Source organism: Glossina fuscipes, unplaced genomic scaffold, assembly GCF_014805625.2.
Source record: "Glossina fuscipes isolate IAEA_lab_2018 unplaced genomic scaffold, Yale_Gfus_2 114, whole genome shotgun sequence".
Lineage (NCBI taxonomy): Eukaryota > Metazoa > Arthropoda > Insecta > Diptera > Glossinidae > Glossina > Glossina fuscipes.
Window position 1 is genome coordinate 2,444,283 of NW_023998457.1, and position 26,450 is coordinate 2,470,732.

Genomic DNA, 26,450 nt, shown 5'->3' on the forward strand with positions numbered 1-26,450 from the left:
ATGGTGATTCATAGTAGATTGTAGTCTCAGGAAAAGGTAGCAAGCTGCTGAATAAACCTACTTTCGCTAGACAAATTTCCCTTCGGTCGTGAAGTTATGTAGATTGTAGACTCAGAGAAAGGCAGCAGCAGGTTGTTTAATAAATCTTTCAATGACGCGAAGCTCCGAAAAAGAAGAAGATGCTGAGGTAATAGTTTGCGATTCGTCATGTACGACCGTAACTTTATGTTGTTTAAGGTTTTATTTACTGCTTTAGTTATAACGGACTAAGGATGTCAACAAGACACGAAGTTTTTTTTTCACTTTTCCTTGCCTTGGCCGATGGCAATGGCACTTCACCTTGTTACACGGTGAACACGCGATTACCCCAAAAGTGGAATTGTTAAAAAGACAGGAATTGAAGGAAATAATTTCTAAGCATGATGTCGTTCTAGTACTTTAGAAGCAGTGGGGACGACTAAAATAATGGGGATTACTCCAAGTCTTGGCCTATCGTGTAGCCTGCATAATGCATATATAGAGTGGTACTTAAATTCCTTAAAGATAACTCATAGTTAAGTAAATAAAAAGCACAACTATCAAGCCGCAGATAACCGGATTCAATTTGCAGTATAGTGGACCACACTTCAATTACAATTGGCATGTGGTCGACCTACAGTGAGTATCCGGTAGATGAAAGCATAACACTTATCGATCGCACATCCGCCTCCCAGGTTACGGCCTCCATGTTCTCCCTCCCTCCCTCTCTCTACCAATTTCTCTCTGAGCATCACCACGGGGAATATTCTTTGAGGACTCGATTATATTAAAATAAAAAAAACATTGTTAACATTTCACATCGTATTCCATCAGGCACTGTGGTGTTAAGGCTTTATGACGAAGACTTACATGAGAGAGTAAAACCGGTACGTTCAATAACACATTTTCGTTCAAAATTGATTGAACTTCACGAACTCTTTCTCTCGCTTGCTCCTCAAACAGAAGCTTAGGCAACTACTCAACTCACCTGCAAACTCTTGCCAGGTGTTTGCGAAAAATACTGTTTTTGGGGGAAACTTTTCCCACTGTGAACACTGCGCACGCACTTATCATACAATGTGTTATAATTTATGTTTTATATCGAATCAATTAAGTTTATCACATCACTCAATAAGTTTGCGATCAAAAAAGTGACGTCGCTAAAACAACTGTGTCTTGCACGTAAACAAAATATTATGATATTTTGACTCATATCGTGACAATGCAAAAGTTGTATGGCCCGATCAATGGTGTTGCCATATATGTGTCAGACCGGGGACTTATTGAATGATGTGTTAGCTCTATTCTAATTAGCGAAGAGTATAACCTGAATACAAGTTTTTTTTTTTATGCAAATGAATGATTTAATCACTGTTGGAATTTTCAAATTTTTATCTGCTTTAACATAAACAAACAATAACTTTACTTGAAACAATCATCTGGGTGATGGGTCATTTTGGTTTGTCTTCTCAGAAGAACTATGTCTATTAATCATAACATTTTTGCACCAGCTAAGAGAGCTTATGTCGAGTCAAGATTATTGTATTAATTGAATCGAACATTGTTTTTGTTTGTCATGTTAATCATGTGCGACCGAAAGTTCTTAATCGCGATATCGCAAAATCTAGAAATCGATAAACATTACACTTTTCCAACCTAATGATTAACTGATTTTTTTTTTTCTTTTTTTCGCTTCTTTCTTTTCCCACCTTTTCTTTTGCATCTAATTAGTTTAAATACCTGAGGTAAGCAATTCATTGTGCTTTAACGAAGTCATTGAAAGAAAGGATTCGAAAAATGTTGACAAAATCAAATCATTATGTCAGTGATTTTCAATGTCAAAGTCTAGTATACAAAGTGGAAAAGAGAAAACAAAAACCAACCAAACCAAAAAAAAAATAAAAAAAATAAAAACGAAAGAAAAAATAAAGGAAAAACACAACAGAAAAGAACAGAAAGACAAAAAAAAAAAAAAAAAGAAAAAGAAAACAAACAAACAAACACATTTACAAAAAATATATATTAACTTTAACGAGGTATAGAGATCATATTTGGGTATCACAACACTTTAGCGGTATATCGTTGCATTTCACAGAGAAAGAGAGCGAAGCGCGGCACAACATGAAAAGAATAACAAACAACGCTTCTTCACGTCACCTTAGGGCCGACTTAGCAAAGTCGGCCTAATAAACACAATCGTAAAACAAGTTTGCCTAATTGATCGAGCGTACGCCAAAGTATAAAATAATAATGTGAGGAGAGTGCAAAACACTCCTTACTATGACGCATATTGTGCTTCAAAGTAAAGTTGATTGAGAGGGAAATAAGTAAACGCAAGCAAGCGCAAGACGAAGATCAAAATATTGTGAATATTGTATGGTATTGTATGCATGTTCATGTGTGTCTGTGTATGTATGTATGTGTATGCATTATATGCCTGCTTTAAGACTGCTTTTTCTGAAAGCTATTGTTCCTAACAGGCCATTAAATGAAAGATCTGCGATTTCTTTGCTTTGTTGGTGGTGGCATGTTGTTGATTTTAGTGGCGTTATGGTTTTGCTTGTTATTTTTGTTGTTATTGTTAAAATCAGTCTTGACTGCTTCGATGAATAAGAAAAATTAAAAAAAAAAAAACAAACTAAGAATGTGGGATTTCTACATTTATACTTTTTTTTTTTTAGGTTTCTTCCTTTTTTTCCTGTTTTTTCCTGTTTTTTTTTTTGGTTTTTTGCTCTTTTCTTCTTCAAATACAATTCAGTAACAACAACAAGAAGTTTGCGTTAAGAAGGCTTTTAAGTGATGACACCAAATCGCTTTTTACTCTGTCGTTTTATGGTTGCAAAGTAATTCCCATCGCTCCGCACTATATAGATTTTCTCTTGTTCGGTTTACTTGGTGTTATTTTTGAGACCTTATTACTTTGTTGCTTCCTCTTCTTGTTCACGTTTATGCGTATGTCTGGCGTGGAGGGTCATTAAAATTAATTTGGTTCAATTTAGTTGATGCCAAATCGCTGACAGTAAAATATCGCCACAAACGCCAGCGGTAGGAATATATATGCACATGCACTCGTATCCGACATACCACCGACGTTATCGCCCTCACCAACCGAAAACAAAGTAAATTAATAAATCATGCGGTCATTAGCGCTTAAATTCGAATTATAACTCATTTATTATTTCGGGTATTTTGTCCTTTTTCGTTAAACTTTTTTGTTTGTGGTTTTTCGGTTTTTTTTTAAATTTTTTTTTCTTTTCTCTTTAGTAATTTTTTACCCCTCCACAAAGCTGAAGTGAAAATAGTAAGTTTGATTGTCACAGGACCTTTAAGGAATTAAGGAAGACTGGTTGAGAGTTAATTGCGCAAAGGTTAAAACTGTAAAATGGATTATTGCATGCATTTGCATTTCTATTGATTCTTCAGACTTCTGATAGCTGCAACAGCAAGAACGGCTATCTCGTTACCTTATCTAAAAGAAAAAATTTTTATATCAAATTTCAAGCTTTCTTCACTCCTTGCAAATCAGACTAATATGAAGAAGATTATATTTGGTTACGGGGCGAATTCTAATCTGCATTTGTTGAAAGAATCCCAAGACAGAAATTACAGACGTTGCCAGGGTGGTTTAACCCCACGGTACCCGCTGATACAACAGGTTTTCTAAGCGTGAACCGTCAGCGTACTGAGAAACGAAACAATCTTTGTAAGGTTTTTTTTTTATCTTCTTGGACGAGCTGATTACCTTTCTCCCTCTCTCACTCTCCCTCCCTTTTGCTTTCTATCTCTCCCTTCATCTAACAAACTTTCTGTCTTTATCTATCAATTTAACTAACTCTCCCTGGATCTTCATAATTTTTTTTTTAATGTAGGGGCAGTGCAGTGCCAACGTAGTGGTCCTACACTAGAGTAAAACCATCTTGGAACGATGTTTTGGCATTATCTCGTTACGGATGCTTATGAATTATTGACCGTCACAATCCCTATAAGCTTGGGGCCAATTACACCCAAAGTGCCAGATCAATAAAAAGTGCATGGTCATTGAACCTATTCTGGAGAGTGTCCAAGATCTATTTATACCCCATTATATGTAGCTCTCGTACACTTATTTTACCATTGTATCTGTGATACTCCCCAAAGCGCCATACCTAGCCATCCATCAGGACTTACATGGCAGTTACAGCTAGGTCTCCTAGGTATATGCGACGCCATCACTCCTGCTTAGGCATCTCTTAAGAATCTCTTCTAAGAACATGTATGAGTGGAAATCCTGAGCTCCGTGATGCTTTAATTTAGACGATGAAGCCGCTCTTGTCTTTGGTTCTCCCAAAACTTCCCAGATCAAACACGCTAAAGTATTCCTTCAAAAGATATACATATGCCATGCTGCCTCAACCTAATTGTTTCTGCTTTGTTTGTTTGTATTGCCTTTATAGCAGTATATCCTGGAGAAAAAAAATTCTCATTTATAAAGCAAGCAAAACTTCTTCCAGTGTAATCCCTAAGCAATCTATAGGGAAAATCTGTTGCCAGGTTATAGATAAGCAAGCCTTCAACTCTTCTTAGTGATTAGTCTTACGACCATTGTCCGAAGAACATCGTGTGGAGATGAGAGTTTCGACGTGTCTACAAAAGCAAAGAAGAATTTCGGACGTGCTTTGATAGCTTAATTAGATGAGGCCCGCAAGTCTATCGAGTGATTTACGAACGATTTCTGGCACCCCCAATTTGCAAGACTCGCCTGCAAAAGAAAGGACCTGTATGAGATATAAAAATTTGAATAGAGCCTTAACGTTCTTTTCTGTGCAAGGCGAGAAGAGGTTTGTCAAGCATCTCTAATTATTTAATGCCCCCGCCGCTACCATTCCTGCTTAGTAATGGCGAAGCATGTGTGGTCTTAGAGTAAGTGGTAAACCTTACCCCCATGGATCTCGCAATTTTAATTTGCAATGTTTCAAGATCATCGGCAGGACGATTGTCATAATTGCGGACATGTGCTTGATTTCAAATTATCTATGCTTCCCGGGAGACTATAAAATTTGTTATTTTACCTTGAGCTGATGATATTCAATGGCATTAAATCGGCAATGGAACATAAATCCATTAACATTAATGTTAACGAATATTGGGGGAAAACTGTTCTGGAAAGATATCAAAGGAACTTCGTACCTCCACAGCGAAGAAGACTAAGTCATCATATTATTGAAAGCTTGGAATATAGATATCAAGCGGTAATAAATCGAAATAAATCGCCAAATGTTACATAAGTTATAAACAAAAAAATAATTAATTTTAACGAGAGAAGGTTTTTTTTTCTTTTTTATGTATCCTAAATCTCTCCCTCGCTCTTCCTGATTTTCACTTTCTTTCACTTTTTCCTTATTGCCAATATATATTGAAGGCCGTGCTATTTATGTGCCCATGGCTGTATATCATTAGTATTTTTCAGCATGTTTTTATATAATCTGGCAGCACCTTACAATTAATTAGGTTACAGATTAGGTAAGAATTAGGTTCAAATCTCGATGCGGTAGAATTGACTTCTATTCTACTTGTTATAATAATAACTCTCGATAACTCTCGTTTATTTTCTAAGAATCGCGACATATAAATGTTTACTCGCGGATTCGTATCTCAAAATGGTAGAAATAGCTTTTATTCGGCTTGTTGTAAAAATAACTCTGGATATCCATTGGTGTTTATTTTTTCTTTTAATTTTATTTTGTTTTTAAATTAAATTTTATTTTAATTTTTACTGGAAATTATAAATTTTTTTTTTTTTTTTTTGCATATTAAATATAATTTAAAAAATATACTTATAAACAATTGTTTTTGGCATAAACTATATAATATAATAAATTTATTTAATTCTCTATTCTATAATAGATTTTTAAAAAGGCTTTAATTATTCGAAGAACGTTCCGGCAGACCAGTACGAGTGATAACGCTCGTAGGTATTTCGCTAGTAGTCGTGCGCGGTGCTTCTCTGAAAAAAAGGAAATACGAAAAAAAAAAAATTTTTATTAACACTGTGCCCCTAAACGCTTACAAATACAGTGCAACTTTGAGCCAATTTTTACAAGCGTTACAAGCATATTTATATATCGCACATCGGATAGCTTACATCATATATCGTGTTTGTCTACATCTCACAGGTAATTGCCAAAATTAAATCTATATGTTTATTATTTTTCGTATGTATAGTTGTTTATAAAAATAGTTATGTATTCATTTTTGTTTATAACTCAACAATTTTCATTCGTTTTTCTGATGCCGACGTATATTAAGTTTGTGCAGATGAATGCAACCCCTCGTCGAAGATGGTGTCGGTGCGCTTCTTATTATAACGAACGATTCAGAGTGACGTTCATCATCGAGCTTGTACGTCCGTCCGTTCGTCCGTCTTGCTTTTTCGTGTTCAGCCTAAGGGCCAGAACTTTTCAGACATTTCAAATAAATTTGGCAAAACTGAAGTGGTTTGAACCCAAGACGAATGGTATTAAAAACGGTACGGATCGAAACACTCTTTTGACCACTTCCCATAAAACACCTTATTTTGAAAACTCGTTAGATAAGTAAGTAGAGGGAGATGTGTCGCGACCCATTATAGCGATTTTGTTTGTAAGCGGGACAATTTTCACACGTTCATTATTATTTTGTGGTAGATTAGTTAGATCGTTTTACGACAAATGCAAGTTTACCCTTAAATAAGCTTAGATTCATTTCCAGATACCAAAAATCCTGCCCATAAACTTACTAATCCAAGACTCACAAGATACATTATTTCATCTTCTGAGTAATCTTCTTAGTGAATGTAAAGCCTCTCAATTCGTATAACATAGATGAGGTCAAGGAACTTAAAATGAATAATTGTTCCCAATGCCAGCATCATTCTCTAAACGCACGACCCATTATATATATTCCAAGTTTGAACTACGCAATATATATCACAATTAACGAAGAATGCCTGTCAATAATGATAAGCGAAACTCCTCCTAAATTTATTTTAATTGAATAATTTCCTTAATCGTCGAGAAAAAAATGGAATTTCTAAGACTTAACGAAAAACCTTACAGAAGGTGAACATATGCCCACAAATCGACATATCAAATCGGCTAACTACCCCTGATGAAGTTATATATGGGCTTTGCGAGACCTTTAATGTGTATTTCAGGAATTTATGTTTTTTTTTTGTTTATATGACCATTCATTCGAGGGATGTTTCTTAGGCATGATAACGGTTGGAAGAAAGTCGGAGAGAGACAGGGACGGCCGCAACCTAGTGGATCTATGCTCAGTCGATAAGTGCTCTGCCTTTACCAACTACTTTTCTCATTCATTGTAGCTGCGATCAATGTAAAATTTACTCGCACTGAGAGTTGAACACGCGGACATTGACCTAGTAGTCGCGATTCTTCCCTACTCGGCGACTTATGGGGACTACTATTACTATTTCATCCTAGAATTTACCACTTTCTTATGTTGAAGTACATTTTTCAAGGGCTTCTTATGCGGGCTATTGTTGCTACTATTCTAAATCTTAGGGGGGGGAATAAAAAAGAAATTTCACCACTTTCTCATCTAAAAGTACATTTTTGAAGTGCATATAAGTCACAAGAAATAATTTTACTTTTTTTAACCGTTTCGGTTTTAGTATATAACTTACGTTGGCGCAATTTGACGATTTAAAGTCGTCGAATGATTCAGGTGAGGTGATTTACTTTGCGACGGTGAATTATTGTACGGCGAGTGATTATCTGATGGTACTACATGTGAACGAGACATATTTAATGTTATTTCTGGCGCTATTGAGATCGTACGGTTGCCGTTTGTGGACATATCCGGAAGGTCGGGTGCATTTGTTTGCGGATTTATTGACAGACCAATAGTTGCAACCTGTGACGGATATAAAGGGCTTCCGCTTAAATGTCCATTGAGTTGTATGCCTGCAATGGGTTTTCAAAGTTGAAAAGATTTCTTCAAAAATTCCAAGTAGAAATTCTTACTTGGCAATTGTGGCCTTAGCGGGGCACCGCCGCCATTATTTTTGGGTTTGCGCTTACGTTTCTGTATGCCTTCCTTTTTCATAGATAAGGGACGATTCATGTTGTGTAACTTGAAGTAAAGACCGCAAGCATTGCATACTGGATTGCCTTCATTGTTGCGGCGCCATAAAGTCGTGGAATTAGTTTGACAATTGGCACAAGTAACGCCGGTACGTCGATTATTCGCCGCCACCGTTGCCTTTGGCTTTGATTGTCTCGCGGCCATGCGCACATTTTGACGAATAAGTTGTGTGGAGGTGTAACAGAGCGAGCAAAATAGTTCGTTTCCTTTACGCATTAAGGGAGAATTACAATTTTCACATTTTACATCGGTTAAGGGAGATGCTAAAGCAGTCTCATACGGCACCATGGAGGTAGGGCCAGGCCAACTTGATGTTGTTATATTGCCCGGTGGATAATCTTCTACTACCTGCTGATAATAATTCTAAATTAGAAGAAAATAATTTCTAATCTGGCAAAATATATTGAAATTGTCTTCTTGATCAAAATCATCAGCTTCGCTACGCTGTACTTACAAAACTTTGATATTCTACGGCGGACGAGGGCCAAAGACCTTGTTCTTGTACCGAGGTATTGACTGAATCAAATATTGGCATCGATTGGTATTGCGTGGGTTGTCGTACTAAACTCAAATTTGGATCAGATTTACTAATTAATTGCGTCGGCGCTGCAACACTGTAGACAGCATTGCCAGGACCCAATTGATATGAAGATGTGGGACCGTAATTTAAATAATGTGAGTTACCAAGGTCAGTAAACGTTTTGGCTTCATTGGCATGCGTTGGTGCGTCGACCACTGGCGGATCATAATATAATGGAGGTCCATTACCATGATCGTTCATCGCGGAAGCGAATCGCCCATCGTCTTCAAAACGCAATAAAGGTGACGCGTGATTACCGTGGTTAAGAGCGGTGCCGGCAAGATGATGCGGATTTTGATGATGTAAAGCTGTCGCCGAAACGATCAATTGCTCCCCATAGGTACCGGGTGTAGGACATTGATGCTGTTGTTGCTGTTGATGATGATGATGATGTTGATGTTGCTGTTGTTGTTGTTGCGACTCGACCGTTACCTGTTCCTTGTCTATTGATTCTAATTTTATGGCGCCAACATTCTCCGTAGCACATAACATATGACCATTTTCGTCGGTAATGTACGTATAGTCTGTGGAATCCGGAGCAGATTGCTGATCTTCATGATGTCGAGCCATTTGTACATATTCATCTGGGGAATGATGGCCATGATATTCATTGGCTTGTTCAGTTTGTTCAGTTTCTCTTTGATCGCTAACACTGAAAATTACGCAAAAATTAGTTTAGCGAACTTTTCGCCTGATAGCTTAGAGTAACTTACAGTTCTCCCGATGTAGTTAGGATTCGTCGATGTTGCGTACGCGGTAGCGGGGGTATAAAGTCTTCGTTGGTTTGCGATGTTGTTTGTAGATTAGTTGGTTGAACTTGTATCACCACACTGGCCGGCTGTTGCGATGACGTTAAGGAGGCAGCAGCTTGAGCTTGAGCTTGTTGCTGCGGTTGCTGCGGTTGCTGTGATCGCGTAGAATGACTAGTTAATTGTTGCACTTGTTGTTGTTTGTGCGGATTTTGATGTTCGTTAGGCGATTGCCTCTCTAAGAGCACATTTGCCGAATGATTTAATTGCGATTGTTGTTGCTCTTGACCATTTACTTCGTCCTTGATTTTATCCAATAAATTTTGCTGAGTTTTACTTAAGGGATGTTGTAAAAGTTGTTGCGATTGATTACGTTGTTGCAAATGTTGTTGTTGCCGCGCTTGTGCCTCCATCTGTAATGAAATGCTCTATGAAAATAATTTGAATTTTTTTTCTTTTTAAAACAAATTGTTCATACAAACGAACGAACAAACATTCATTCATATGCTTTTCTTTCTTCTTCTATTTATGTTTGTGTTTGTGATATGTATGCATATATATTTAGTTACATTTTCGGATATTTGCCAGTTCCGGTCTAGTCAAATACTGGCAAGTGCTAAACTCATGGCCTACACCTTCAATCAATTACCGAAATAACGTTAAACTTATAGGGTCGGTCGGCTCTCTTCAAAGAGGCTGAAGAAAACAACCAAAAAAAAAAAAAAAAACAACTTTCATGTTAAACATCAAAAACACAATTTGTCACCTACAACCATAAAATATCATAACGTCATATTAGAGTCTACAAATTGAGGAGAATACGAGTCATTTTAACAATGTATACAAATCATTCATACCGGTTTAAGGCGTCACCACTAATGTAAATATGTGGTTGCGCGAGACTTAAGACGTGTTTACAAGCAAATGCGTTCGTACTTTTTTTTTATATACACTTATTCTCTATATTGCACAAGAGTAGGAAGTTGATGTAACACGAAATTCTTAAAAAACAATTTCAAATATTGACTTGTCCATAATTTAAGGCCAGTCAATTTACCCGGAACAAGGTTGAAAAAGAAATTTTTCTTTTCTTTTCTTTTCTTTTTTTTTTAATATGACCAATCACTTAGGTAATGTCCCCTATACGTGTAACACTGTGATGATCAGAAAGAGATAGGGATAGACAAGGAGATGGGAAGTATTGGCTGCAGCCTGTAGTGCAGCCTGTGCACTAACTATAGATACGACTAAGCGTGATCTACGGACTTGATAGTTGCGACATTCGGTGTTGAGTGGAATTCGAGGGCATATATCATCTGAGACCAAGAAAGAATTTATCTACAGTTTGGGTCGAATCTATTAATACTTACCACCACCTAGCAACTAGCAATAGTATATTGTATCGTGTATGTTACTTATCGTATATATTCTATTCAAATCATAGTCTGGTTTTATATACAGTTAGCTTTCTTTTCTTTTTCTTACTTTTATGCAATCGCGATCAAACCATTTGCCTAACACTGAGCTGATTCGGTGCAAAATTCATTAAGAAAAGGGTTTAGGAAAGGCATAGAATTTAATTTAAAACTGTAAGATAAAGGTCTTACAACTTTTACGGTCCAATTAAAAACAAATGAAAGCATTATAGTAGGCCGTAATCGTAACCCTTAACGTAACCTATACCACCCTGCAGTTATTTGCATAATGACTTTTCAAAATAGAGCTTTCTACGATAAGTGCGCGAAAAACTTGCTCAATACAAAAGCGTTTTCAATAGCGTTCGCCGTTGCGTCAAAACACCTTAGTCGCCCAAATCTCATTGAAATATCTTTAAAACTGCGGCCTGAATGTTGAACAAGACAAGACGGACGGATGGACAAACAAGCTTAGATCGATCGGCATATCGGACTTAATATATCCTTGCACCATAAATGTTGTAGGGTATAAAAAAAAGCAAGAATATTACGTTCGTCTGTAAATTGATTTTGTTACAAACCCACATCCGTAGTTTAAAAAAAAGAAACTAAAAAACAATAGGATCACCCACAGTATATATGTATGTTATACGTGTTTCCATCGTTATGTCTGTTATAGTTAATGAATAGTGAGCATAAATTTATTGTTTTTTTTATAAACACGGGCATTCTCAGCTAATGTTCCGACGTAGCCTATTTTCAACATCAACTTGCATGCAACAACTTGCAACATTTTCGCCAAATTTGAAGAGAATCAGGAGAACCTTAACCGCAGCTATTCATGCGAACGAATAGACAGACAGACGCACATGCTTAGTTCGATTTAGTTTATGAATATTGCAAAAGTGGATATATCCTTAATTACAGGTGTAAAACTTGTTATTCTCTTTCCCCACTAAATATCGAGCCTATGCACCTATTTAGAAACTTATCTTTATGAGAATGCCAAGGAAATCTATAGAACGGTATTCTAGGCAAAGTGTGAGATTGTATTGTGTAATATACTGACGGAAAGCCGGACAGAGGGACATACATGAATAGACTGATTCTGTTTATGATCGAGATGGAATCAGATAGATAGATATTTCTATAGAATATTTGAAAAGTTGATGTAATAGACATGGTTGATGGGTATAAAAGGAGAAGAAAGTTATTATCTTTTTGCTAAATTTTACTCATTGTTCTAAATCGAAATCGAATGAAATGAAGTTTAAAAGAATTGAGATTACGAAATTGATTTTTTACTTCCACATTATGTTTTGAAGTCTTGCCATAATCGAACAATCAACAGCAAGTTGACCGGAGAGAAAAACGTACGGGTATGTACGGGTTATTCATAAATTTATTCATAATCCATAAATAAATTTAATTTAAATTTTTAATCATGCGAAGTTGACGCAAGCATGATTTTCAAAAAGAGTAGACGGAATGTTTTTGTTCTATTTACTTTCTTTAGGACTATAAATATCTTAAGGTGTGAGCGATGTATATATATAGTATGATGAATATATATAAATATATATATGTAGTATGTATATAGACTTGATATTTTATATAATCGGCATAAGAATTTTGGGTTAACTTTCTTCTTCTGCCTTGAACTCGGTGACCCTTATTATGATTTGAGAGATTTTGTTGCTTGAGAGATAAAACTTCTTAAATAAATACGAATCCATAAGCACTTAATTGGCTTTAGTTTTCAACGGATGATATTTCTCTTTGTTCAAACTACATTCTTACCAGTTCCGAGGATATGGACCCAACGAAGTTCTTTCCTTTATTAAAGTCACTCAAGAATATGTTTTCTTAAGCAACAGCAATGGATAAATCACTCAGGAATATATTTTCTTAAGCAGGTAATACTCAATGGATAACTTTGTAAGCAAGAAATCTATCAAATAACTTTCATAAGGAACATAAAATTTGACAATAAAAGATTTAGGTTAACATTACGTGATCGTTGTCGTTGCTAGACCTAATGATGCTCAGCAATGAGTTTAAGTCACCGCTCGAAATAGTTTCAAAAAAATATAAGGTCTGTCGATAATTGTATAGCAACAACAACATTTCAATTATTCTCCAAGATTCTTTTTATAAGTGACTGAGAACTACTTTGTACTGTGTATGATTTTTTACAAAAGAAAAATATTTTTTATTTTAAAGTTTTAAGCCTAACACTCAGTGGAAAGCAACAAGAGATTTGTCCTAAATATATTCTTTATCTCGTTCTCTCTCTAGTGAGATCTTGGATTATGCCTTAATTTAAGTGCGCTATGCTCTTATGTTCACCATCGAAAAAATCTTATACAATAAAGCTTTGTTATTTGACGTTAGTTCCCACTCACTTCATCTACCCCTCTCCCCCGCAGGACCAGCGTTAGGTATTACTACGCGGAGACTGGTTGTCCTCAGCACGCTTTAAATGGTAACTCCACGAAGTTTCCCTCTATATATGTATATATCCTCGATCGGATTAGAATGATGTCAACAATCTATTAGTTCGATAGCGAAGGTGTCAAAGCCTTTACTTTACTTGAATGCCTTGGGGTTGATTTCATTGATCAGATTTCAAAACAGTCGCAAAATATTCTTAAAGGTGTTCGCAGTAGCAGACCAAATCTAATAATCAGCTTAAATTTTTAACGGACTAAGTTCGGGATCAAAGTGACTGCTAGCGGCCTGTCGACACATTCTCTATCGCAAGGATCGATATCTAAAATTTATGTTAAGTTACATTGTTGTTTCTTCCTTGTTTTCCTCTTCTTCTGTTTTGTTTTTTGCTGTTGTTGTGTAAGGTATGTACGATTCCTCCTAAACTTGGCTATCAGACTGTTCCATGTTACATTGCATTCGATGGAAACGTTCTTCTGTCTTGTTGTTGTCAGGTATCTAAGATTCGCCTTGAATCGATAATAAATTTGCTATTCGTTCTCTTTTGCTTTTGTGTTGTTGTGCAATGCATTTCTTTCGATGTAAACGTTCGTTCTTTGAATTTGTTAACTCAACAACATATACTACGTAACATGTGTCAATATTTGCGTACATGTTTATAAGCTTTTCCTTGGTGTGACATGATTTATTTTTATTTCATTTTTTTTATTTTTTTTATATTTTTTTTTTATTTTTTTTTTTAAATTTTATTATACCGTACAAAGAGTAGACATATACATACATACGTGTGTGTATATGTGTTTTGAAATTTTGTTGAAACTTTTTTTCTAAAAGTCATTTAATTACACATTTCCACTTCTGCACTATATAAACTATTCTCTAAATTTTTGAAAAGCAATTAAACTTTTAGTTGATATTAAGTTAAAAGCAAAAAAAAAAAAAAAAAAAACACACACACACACATACACAAAAGACAAACATTAAGGTTTACACTTAAGTCATCTAATTTTATAACCTCGTCCGCTTTGCTTCTATTTGCTTCATAAGTCTTGAATAGCAAAACATCCGTAACCAGAATACACTTATGTTTCCTTTTAAATACCTTTAGTGCATTGAGTCTTTTTTCTTGAGAGACAAAGAAATCTCCTAGGATACTCTCGTTTAGTATTTTTGGAACGAATTGTAACCAAGCTCTATCTTCAACTAGTTTTCATGCTTCTCTGTCTCTCGTCTGCACTCAATATTATTTAAAATGATCTTCAGGTTTACTTCCGATAAGGAACTATGAAGAACAAAATGCGAAATTCTTTGTTAATCGAAGCGAAATAAGACTTGTATTATAGGCTATGCCAGGACTCTGTAATACTATTAGGTTACATCTGGCAACATAAAAGTCTCTAAACTGTTGCCTCATGTGTTGCAAAAAACAATAAGGCAATAGTGGGCTTCTAGGAAGTTTCCATAACAGTTTCATATCATACCAATAAGTGGTCATTTTAGTTGGCTTAACCTTTTATTCTTGACCGAGGAACACCGTTTTTCTATTTTCTCATTTTTTCCAATTGAATGTCAATAGGAAGGTGGCGAAGTTATTGCTAACCACCGCTAGACCTGCTTCGCACTCAAACATTGATCAGTGTAGTGAGCCAATTACAATGGCAATGAAACCAAGTTTTTGTGAGCTACATACTCTTAGAAAGCTTAGAAAGCTCATTTATTGCATTGCATCCTTTACCTAATATTCGCAAAGACCACTTAGAGACGCCTTCTTGTCTACCTAATTTTTTATAGATATGATTTGAAGTCAACACGTGTATCCTTGACTTTTTCTCATCTTCATTTCCGTTCATCTGTCGAGATTATTACATTTCTCCCGAACGGAAAGGCTTGGCTTTAAATTTGTCTTTTCGCACTACAAAGTTTGAAGATAAGCCGAGTTCAACAAAGAGTTATCAATCCGTTCTGATTGACTTTTTTGCTTTATAAATGGAACCAAGTGGTTTTATCAGCCATTGAGGGAACGCCATAGATCTCAGGAATGATCAATGGGCCTCAGGGATGAGGTTAAAATGTAAGTCCTCGAAATAGAAAATTTTTTTATACTAAATTTATTTAACTTTTATATTCTCCATATACGCCTGAGGGGTCGAATAGGCAAAGTATCTTGATTAACAACTCAACGCTCGTGGCCTCAAACATGAAGCGCCGTAGAGTTGCCAATAAAGCTAGTGATTTAAGACTTTAGTCTTTTAATTTGCTCTTCTCGTTAAGTTATTAAGTTATTAATTTATTTTTTGATAAAAATACAGTTTGTGTAATTGTTAGTTAGATTACTGTAATTCACTTTTTGATCTTAAGCGAATGTCTTTTTATAATTTTTATGCCCATCGCAAGAGGATGAGGGATGAAGATGAGGAGGGTTGTCAAACCGTTTTAAACGAGCAGAAGGAAGCATCAGAGACCCCATAAAATATATATATTCTACTCAGCAAGAAATTTTACAATAATTTAAGCAGGTCCGTCTATCTGTCCGTGTGTCCCTCTTGGTTGCAAAAATGAAGTTTTCGACTCCAGATTTCGAAGAATGGGAAGTTCTTGCACGTAGGCTGATATTGAAAATGGGCTAAGTTCGATTGGAGGGCACGTCCTCAGCAATTCCTATAATCTTTTTTAACCAGGACCGAGGACACCCGTGCAAACGATATCTCCTAAATAACTAGTTAAAAAAAAAAATCGAAACAAAAAATTAACTCCTAGCTGGATATAATCCCGCTTTTTCCCTATCATTTTTGCAGAACTGCATAGCAACCGAGTGTCTCGTTCAAAGAGAGGCAGAGGTTTTAGGTAGGCGTCCATCTCACGTCCATGTACGTATCTCCACTGGAACTCACGGACTTAACAATCTCGTGGCGCTGAGTGTGCCATCGGGCACCGTCGAATTAAACCTTCACGGCAGATATCCACGTAAACCGCCTTGAGACATCTACCACTGTACAATATTTCCAGTTACTTTGCCTGCAAAGCGCTAAGAACACTTTGCTATGCTTTCACTATGACTTTGCGATTTTGCGAGGAGGCCACATTCATTTGGGGCGCTGCAGTCAGATTGGTAAATGACGTTTTCACCCTTAACGTTCTCAAAAAATTTTAAACAAACCCTTCCATCTTCACCCTGACTACTTGCATTTTAGTTTCGCATCCCCAGGCAATATTTTTTCAATTTTGACTTTTGTCACAAAGAACCTTAATATCGATAAAGATACAATAAGTAACTAAAAAATTTTTTATTGCTCATATATGCAAACATACATGTTATTTATTTGATTAAGAAAAAAGAAAAAAAAAAACATCAACCTTTTAGTTCAATATATATTTCCTCAAACGAAAAATGAAAAGAAAAGTGTTTAAGTACAGATAACCTCACGTGAGATAAGGGAAATGTGAAAAAAATGAAATCAGTTAAAGATATATTCATTCATTCACAAATTCATGATTTTTTTTTTTTCATTTCATTTTGTTTTTTTTGAAGTAAATAAAAGTTTGCGTGTTTACATATCGATAACACCCTCTGAGGCAGTAGCATAAAGATAATGTTAACGCAGAGTAAAACCAAATCACATTTTCCTTTTTACAAAATTTCATTTTATGCAAACTTGTACTTGCATGAACACGATTATGAGCATGATATTAGCTATAAAATTTTCATAACCTTTATCGGTTAAAAAACAAAAAAAAAAAAGGAACCCATTTACTTCATACACATTCTTGATCCTACAAAGTAAATCACTCTTCATGTTTTACTGCAAGTAACACTAGTCGAAAGATTCTTTTTGGGTATCGTCTTGAGCCTCGTCATGGAGAATTTCTTCTTTGTCTTACCTCTTATTGGCAATCGTTGCGCTATGCGTATCCTTTCGACTTAGGGAGATAGAAAAACTCACAAGGACATTTTTTCTTTTTTTTTACACCCTACACCACTTGTGGTACAACGTATATTAAGTTAGTGCATACGTATGTAACATGCAAAAGCACTTAAAGCAGATCCACCTTTCATTATATTCATTTAGAATCATAATTTGAATTGATCTAAGTCTGTCTGTCCGTCTGTCCATTCAAATTTGTGTGCAAGTTACAGGTCGCAAATCTTGAGATATTTTGATAAAGTTTTTCACACGGACGCACACCTTTGAAAATAATTCGGATCAGTCTACTCTTTTGACCATTCCCCATATGGAATATTTTGAACAGTCGTTATATAGAAAAAAATTGCAATTTTTAAAACTTCTCGGCAAAAATGGCTAAGTAGTAGTATTTCGGCATTTTAAATTGATGTGAAAATTTTGGACCGGTTGGACCAATTTTTACATCCGCTCTCATATAACGAAAACTGAAGTCCGTACGACAAAAAGAGTAATAGTGATAGTAATTTAACATGAAAAATTAATTTTATTTGAGTAGAGTATTTAATGTTCGTTCTCGCTGGACTATAATATTCTCGCTTGTTTTTTTGACTATGTTTGTTACTACTCAACTTTCGCTCAATATGTGAGTAAAAGTCAGTTCTCATAAGCTTTTGAAAAATCTAACTTTTTCAACACAGTGTCTTTAACACTAGATTTACGGGACCCAACAATATAATGGCTTTGCGACTTCAAACTCAAAATTTCTGATATCTTTAGATGTTAGATAGTGTCTTTTAACGATTTAAAGCAGCAAATATATATTTCTACTCTTTTTTTCTACGACACGCCCATTTTACTATTCTGGATGTGTATGTCTGTGTGTTTGTATACCTACTTTTACTGAAACCTGTAAATTTGTTGGCTAACTTTTCTGAATCGTTAGAGTCACAAAAATAAAATAAAATCTTTGGCAAAAACTGTCCGAGCTTTTCGAAGTTGTTTTACTATTTTCTACATAGCGGGAGAGTATGTAAGCAGATCACCCCTATTTTATAACCACATATTACTAATCCACCAGAGAATGTTTATGTAGAATTTCAACTTACTTCACAACTCTGGTTAAGCGCAAAAATGTACCCCAGTTTCATTGAAAATAGTTTTATATACAAAACATCCGTAAATCTAGTATTAATGACGGTCATATTATTATGACAGTATTCATGCTTTGCATCATCTGTTTGCGGTTGCGCCATTATCGTCTCGTCTCTTTCTAACAAATGGTGCTGGGTGAAGCACAATTTTTGTGGTTGTTAGAGCGGCCAGATCTTCCGACAGTCCGAGTTTATATAGAAATTGATAGCTTTCGTATCGTCCTTGAAAATCTTATCATTCATTTACTCATTATTACGTAACGTTTAATATCATTTTTAAGAAGAGGTTATAAATTCCATGAAACAGTGTTCGCTTGCTAGCCGAATACAAATTAAGCGTTCGTTCTATCTGGAAAACTTTGCGCTTTTAACGCAGGCAAAAAGATTTGACACTTTATACTCCATAAGAACTCCAATCAATTTGAAAATTTTCATTAACTTTTGATTAAAATTGTTCCAAAACTCATGCTTCAAACGCTACCGATATCCATTCGATTATCACATTCGATTATCACATGGTTACACTCACAGCTCATCAACCTTTTTAGCTACGCATCTACTCATAGGTTCATTCATTTATCAAAAGAATCTTCCAATAAGACCATCGAATGTACATTACGACAAAGCGACCATTAGAAGGACTTTAATATTAATATTAACCGACTCTTTCGATATGTTTTGAATTTTCAAGGTCACTTTGATTTTCTATTTACGCAAGTACATTTATTTCTTTGAGGGATGTCTCTTCTTTTTTTAATCCAACCGATCAACACATGTAACACCAAGATGGTCGAAAATAAATGGCGGAAGACCCCGCGGACTAGTGGATGTGTATCCGGTCGACAAGCCGTCTAAGTATGGTCAAACTATTCTGGGATTTGAACCTGCGCCCATTGGCTTGTCAGTCACGACTCTTTTCTACTCGGCTATGCGCCAACCGGGATGTCTGAACTAAGAATCCCAAAGTTAAGTTCCGCGCCCTCTTTTTTAATTACAAAATTTCTGGATATTGTTTCCCTTCAACGAACAGAAAAGTATAGTCAATGATGCGATAATAATGCATCCATAATTATAGATTGTCTATGAATTTATTGCTCGATGGCGGGAAAAATTAAATCTTAAGACGGATATATCCCTTAGCCTTGTAGCCCAATTTTGCCTATTCCATAACTACTTACAGCTTATTAACTGAAACAGAATTAAACCAATTACGTTCAGATCGCAAAGCACTCGCTTTCTCCTTGAGATTATTCTAGAAGTGCGCTTGAGAAATGCTTTAAAATGATGGTTCAAGATTTCTCTTCCATCCTGTTCTTTTCGCTTCGCGGAAATAATTTCCTGTGTATTGGTTGCTCAAGCTCAGCCTAGGCGATAAGCTGAATAGCTTAGGTATGCCTTCCTTTTACAGTCTGATAATGGGTTGCTTTCTGTTACACTGTTGGCTGTGCTTCTCTAATTTTATCATCTTCCTCATCTTCAACAGGTTCGAGCGAAATTTCACCGACTTCCTCATCTTTTCCTTTATAATTCCAGTTAAATTTAAGATCCTCTCCTCAAGAGACTTCATCTTCATGATCTTGAATCTTTGCCAACTTTCCCTTTGTTAATGTAGACTCCTTGAAAGCAACAAATCGCGTCATCGTCATGTTCATAACATTAACAGAAATATTGAACAAATCTGCAGAAACTCAACTGATTACTTAAATGCGAAAGCGTGTTTCAAAGAATTCCAGAGCTGATTAATTCATTGTTAACTCTTGCAAATTTCAATCTTTATATAATAGTGGTATGCGTCTGAAAAGTTAGCTTTAAAAATGTTTCATTAACAATTATGCCATAATATATATATTATATATGTATATATGTATATATATATATATATATATATATATGTGTGTCTATATATACATATATATTTCAACTTAAGGACTCGATAAAAAAAATATCTTGATTTGCATTAAATATGAGTCATCTGCAGATGTCAGGGCAGTTTTTCAAACAAAAGAACAAGAAGGTAAAATAATTTTTAATTTATTGTCCGCTTTTAAAATCTATAGTTACAAAAGCAAGAAAAGAAAAGTAAAGTTCAAGAAAAAACAAATAAAAGCACTATACTGGTACGCGGTCTGCCATTAAATACCCTTCATCTCATTTAAAATAAGTTATCAATAAAGCTTTATATATAGGGAGTGATCAAAAAAGTGATCCAACCCGAACCATTTTGAATAGTGTTCGCCTTTGTGCCAAAATATATCAGTACACGAAATTTCATAATAAAATCTCGAAAATTGCGACCTGGAGGCTGAACAAGACAAGGCAGACAGACGGACAGACAAGTTTAGATTGAATTAAAAAGTGATTTCAAATCGAAACAAGTTACAATAAAACGCGTGTTTACCACAAATCCTTCTCGGACTTGTCGCACACATCCGCACAAACTTAATATACCTTTACACCTTAAGTGGTGTAGGGTATAAAAACAAAAGAAGAAAAAATTAAATCAATTAAAACGACAGTGACATTATTTTATACAGAAAAAAAAATAAAAAAAAATAATCATTATCTTTATGAGCAGTAAATATAGAAGTCTGTTGGTAGAGTGGCGTCAAAATTTCACATGAACAAATGTGTGACAGACGATACATAAACCAGATGACAGCGGTCTAATCGACAACTTGCTTAGAAACAATACATCCGCCGTCCACCATTACGAAATGCCTTTCATGAATGAATGAAAAGCAATAATTGAAACGAGAACCAAATTACTTATCACAATTTTAATGATTTTATCACTTCAATTAAAATATTGACCGTAGAAAAGGATATTAAGGCCAGGTATGTAATGAAAGGTAAATGTTGGAAAAAAAAGGTGAAAATTTTATTTTTTTTTTTTCAAATTTTCTTAAACAACATAGGAAGTAATTTTTCAGCCATTCATAGACAATTCTTTTGCTTTATCATACACGGCTAATCGTAAATGTCTCCGTTTTAGACACGCGCTTATGCGATTCAAATATATTTTAAACATTCTTCGGCATCGATTAAATGTGTCCGTTTTTTTGTTTTTTTTTTTTTTTGTTCGCTATCTGTAATGAATACTTTTGCTCGTAATTCTTTTTAACCGAACCAATTCTATTTGGCATTTATGGAGCGAGAAGACTTTTCTCAAATATCCTAAAAATCAAATCACAATTAAATAAAGAATAAAAAATAATCAACTTCGGCTTTAGGAAAGGATACTTAGTTGTTTGACGCCGCGATTATTCGTATGCACATTCTGTGTCTAAAAAAAAAATGAATAAGTTATGCAAGAAAAGTGATTCTGGCTAGAGAGTGATATTCTCTTCATTTATCAGGGGGTATCTGATTTTTTATTGTAAAAAGAGAATGACTTTTATTAAGTTCAGATATTATTTTTTAAATGTCAACCATATTTTCGGACAAATTCTTTATATTAGATATACTTTAAAGCGATAATCAAAATTGCATATTAGATAACGTTCCCGCACTTATTTTCCATGTAAAAATTGGCCAAAAATTGTTGCAAACTAATGGAGAATATTTAGTTGTTCCAGAAGCAACTGAGCATTTCATATTCGAACTTCAACTTCAAATTTCAATTAGCCTCTTTGGCTAGGTATCTTGACATCCCATAGAGCGATTTTAGAGCATCAGTTTCTTCTTATTTTCGCAATTTTGAAGGAAGCGGCTCTAGTTCAGGCGGTACGTTATGAAACGATTTATCAATTAAAAGATCTAGGAACGACGCCGGATATGCTAAATGCCAGTGAAGTAAAGGGACAACCCTGACAAGAATGCCAAAAGAGACGATAATGATGCTGATAATATTCTCTTCAAGACGACTGATTATGACGGGCGGATTGATGAAGAACCTTGAGAATTAATTCTGCAGAGATATAAATTCCCTAAACGGTAAGACACCATTTCTGCTTTTAATCGTGCAAAATTACGTAATTAGGTTTAAAAATACTTTTTAAAGACCCTATAAGATATGTACATTCTTGATCGGCGTGAAGCTGTGAATTGATTAGGCCATGTCCGTCCGTCTGTCCATCTGTGTGTATGTGTAGCGTGTGTCTTTGGCACTCTCTTGTTCGCAAAATTTTGGTAAAGACATTATAAGTTTTCGCATGCAGGTTGTTATTAAAAATGGGTCAAGTTGATCAGAGCAGAAGCCCATATTAGAGCGTAAACTGAACGCAACTCCACTTTGCTTAACATGAAAGGACTTGGAGAGTAGAATGCGAGAAGCTAAGTGTGTTAACCTTAAATTAATTGTAGCACACACAACTTGGTGCGATAATATGAAGAACGTTTAATATATAAAGTCTTGGAGCGTTTAGAAAAAACCGTTTTCTTCGACATTAAAATCCTAAGTGGGCCAAGTTTTTTTTTATTTTTATTTAGATGAGCAATCACTCAAGGAATGTCCCTCATATACGGGAACGAGGTAAGGAGACTAATGGACGTGTGCCGAGTCGTTAAGGATTATGTCTATGTGGACTGAACTTTTGTCTACAGCTACAACAAAGTATCGTCTACAGAACTGAGATTTTTGCTCACGAATACTGACTTATGGATCACGACTCTTATATACGCCGCTCTGCGCCGGCCCACTTGGAGTCTTTATCGATAACATAACTGTAAGGCAGCGAATAGAGACAAGAACTTGTTTGGTACTGCAAAGAGTCTCGATTATTGGGATAAAATACATATCTAAAAGGCCTGGGGAGAAAATAAGCTTTACGGGACGTGCACTTCACAATTTCTTCTCCTGCGCAATCTATATCTTATAATCAGACTACATTAAGTAATTTCCTTTTTTCAACACAAACTTCTAACGGACATAAAAAATTCGATTCCGTCCTCTACACGCCCTTTTCTCTCTTAACATTGTACTTATATAAGAATTCTTCCCGTCCTTCCTGAATTACCAAACACTCAAGTGGAACACTCAAGGAGGAACTGGAGAAAGAGATACGTAGTGGTTGCAGGTTAGTGAATGTTACGCTTACACTAACGAGCCACTTAATATAACTATGTCCAAGTATGATCTACGTGAGGACCGACGCTCTTATTTACTCAATTTTGCGCTCTGGAGAATAATAATAATTTTAATCAAGTGATGTTTAAAGTGTCAGTTTTAATAAGAGAATACTGCTAAGGCGATCAATGAAAAAGCAAGCATTAGTTACGGCGAAGATTGAAGAAGCCATCGGGCAGTGTGAAATTGATTTGACAAATGCAGTTCTAGAGATATTACTTTAAACGCCTTTTAAAATGTTCCCAGTCTTCCTGGCAATATCGGAGCAAAATCCACATCAATGAAGAGGAGATATGCACAAGAAAAATTGAGCAAATCATAAACAACTGTTTACCGAAGTCTGGCAAAATTAGTTGAAAAAGAAACAACGGAAATTATTTATGACTCGACCTAATATTTACTGAGGAGATATAATTTTCGCTACAAATCCTCGCTATGAAGTTATCTTGCTTTATAAAAATTATAAAAATAATTCTGATTTAAATTTGACTATAACAAGTAAAAATATTGTAACAGGACGTGGCCCACCGTTAAATACTCTACATCACTGTGCTTAGTATAGTTGTTCATACAACGACTTTTCAAAATAACATTTTACAAGGTTGTAAACAATTTTCAATGGCGTCCTTCCTTGGGCACAGCTCGTCGGTATAGCAAAGTTCATCGTAATATCTAAAAAATTGTGACCTAGAGGATGATAACAGGAAAACAAAAGGCATAGGCGGACAGACGAATTTACATGAACAGATATCAAATGGTTAGATGGGCTTAGATCGATTTAGAAAATGATTCGGGATCGATCGATATAATAAAAGGGAGGTCTATTCTAAGCAGACATTAGGCGGACATACGGACAGACAACCTAAGATCGATTCAGAAACTAATTCTAAACCGATCGATAATATACTAGATAGGTCTATCGCAACTCCTTCTAAGCCTTACATACATCCGTACAAATTTAATACCCCCAGGTGCCACAAATGGTGTAGGATATAATCAGTTAATAATAATAATAATAATAATATCTGAGGTAACAGGAATTTCTTTATGCAATCTTGAGTGTCTTTGTATATGATATTCGTTTACAATGTCTTGGGAAATTCGATTCACTTAAAATAGATAATGATCTGTATTGCCAATATTTTAAAAAATAATAATTTCTTCTCGACAACGAAAAGTACAACTTCGTAGTACTTCGCAGGTATAGTTGAAGAAAGCAAGAACATTTTTTTCATACTTTCTTTTACTTATGTACGATAATTGTGGACGGGATTTGATTTACTTGAAGGGAGAAAACAAAAAAAAAAGAGAGGAAATTACAGACCTAATGAAAAGCCCTACACAAGAACCTGTAATTTATATAAAAAAATCAATCTGTTAAGAACTTTTTTTTAAATTCCAAAAGCATGATCTTACTAAGAGAAAATTTCAAATATAATTTGAAGCTCCCACGTACGTCCTATGGAAAAGGGGGCAGTTATCAATTCTATGGAGACCAGACGCGCCGCCGATCATCTATCGATTTTTTTTTAATTTTGATTTGACTAAACGGAGAGATAGACAGACATGCCCGTAAACAATTCTAACTAAATTCCCTCATTCTTAATCATCAGGAATATATGTCTTGCAAGATTTCATCCATCGCTTTATTAACTTTTCGCGAATAGTATATAGTGTAAACTATGCGATGAATAGAAGAAAAATTCGTGGAATTTGGTAAAGCTCCGAAAGCGATGTCTGATTGGTCCAATCCAATAACAAATGATTTAAATTTCTCTCCAAATGAATGATGTTTGCACAACGGGCAATGGATCCTGGAAGTGATTTTAATAACTCTTTTCTTATTCGAGTAGGATGGCAAATAATAATTCGTATAATGAATCAAGTATAAAGTTTGCTACATCTTCGGTGCGAACGAGTTCTCTACAATCGAAATTTTACTTTATTGAGTCAAATAAAAGAAAAACAAAAGCATCAAGCGTTATAGTTATTATTAGACTTGACTTAGACTGAGAACTGGGTGTAAGTAAAAAAGAACCAACAAATAACAATAAAGTTTAGGCAGGTCAATGTCTGTTCAGGTATAGGGCGTTAACACTTACGCCAACCGAATATATCCATTTTCAATGTGGTTTAAAATTCTTCAAAAGCTTTCGCCTCCTTCGCATTATTACGCTTTACCTTAAGATGCATGTTAAAGTTCCACAATCAAAGTATTGCCAAAGTGTATTTATATATAATATTGCCTTGTAAAATCCGAATTGAATCGAATTTGAATATTCTCTACAATTGAGTTATAAATGGATTTCGAATCTTCTTCTTCTTCTTCTTGTTCTTCTTTTTCGGAATTTTTTTTTTTTTTTGTTTTTAACACAATAACTTAATTAATATAGTTTTCATCATTATAACGGAATCACGGAATCACTTGTCTTGCAGGCAAAATGAAAAAAAAAAAAAAATTGTTCCGTAAATAAAAATGCGACAATGTATTGCGCGTTTAGCTCCGATTTTTATTTTAACTGCGGTACTATGGAGGATCGTAATCATAACGCAAGCACCTTGTTACCGCCGCTGACACCAGCACTAGACTTATTATTATTATTATTGTTCTACCCATACCTTGGAATTATCTGAATATGTGAAAATGTTTATGTATATGTGGACGCAGACACCTTAATGCCGTTTGTTGTTATAAATTTTTTGTTGATTTTTTTTCATTTTTTTTTTTAAATATTTTTTTAACATTTTTCAAAAGGAAAAGTCTGCGGTTAACCTGAACAACAATTTTATAAGCGGGAAAAACGCTTATGTATAAGTGTACATACGCTTATTACGTATATATATGTAGGTGTGTGTGTTTATATTATAATGAGAGTTTGTGAATTATGATTTATTTATTTAACACACCAATACATAAATAGAAACCGATATTATAATTCTCTATACTATAGTTAAACTTAATACACTCGCACCCCTATATATACTTATTACCTGT

The 26,450-nt window shown here is 35.0% G+C and overlaps 1 protein-coding gene across 4 annotated transcripts; it reads right to left on the minus strand.

Annotated features, from left to right (window-relative positions):
• Positions 1 to 5,882: 5,882 nt before the first annotated feature.
• LOC119639884 (box A-binding factor) lies at positions 5,883 to 25,998 on the minus strand. Of its 4 annotated transcripts, none has more exons than XM_038037577.1 (6): positions 25,558 to 25,998; positions 9,436 to 9,884; positions 8,597 to 9,374; positions 8,022 to 8,505; positions 7,682 to 7,961; positions 5,883 to 6,001 (listed from the first exon to the last, which is right to left on the minus strand). In XM_038037577.1, the coding sequence occupies exons 2-6, from the start codon at positions 9,882 to 9,884 to the stop codon at positions 5,917 to 5,919; spliced, it is 2,076 nt and encodes a 691-aa protein (XP_037893505.1). In that variant the 5' UTR covers positions 25,558 to 25,998; the 3' UTR covers positions 5,883 to 5,916. The 4 variants fall into 4 exon arrangements, with proteins under 4 accessions (XP_037893505.1, XP_037893506.1, XP_037893504.1 ...); XM_038037578.1 differs by having other exon boundaries at positions 8,022 to 8,493; positions 25,637 to 25,997; XM_038037576.1 differs by having other exon boundaries at positions 25,637 to 25,997.
• Between the last annotated feature and the right edge of the window lie 452 nt (positions 25,999 to 26,450).

What these genes read in the sequence shown, in the direction of transcription:
- LOC119639884 (XM_038037576.1), bottom strand. An exon ending in GCTAAGGCCACAATTGCCAA is followed by an intron (nt 7,962 to 8,021) that starts GTAAGAATTTCT and finishes AACCCATTGCAG; the next exon opens with GCATACAACTCAATGGACAT. An exon ending in AATCGTCAAATTGCGCCAAC is followed by an intron (nt 6,002 to 7,681) that starts GTAAGTTATATA and finishes CCTTTTTTTCAG; the next exon opens with AGAAGCACCGCGCACGACTA.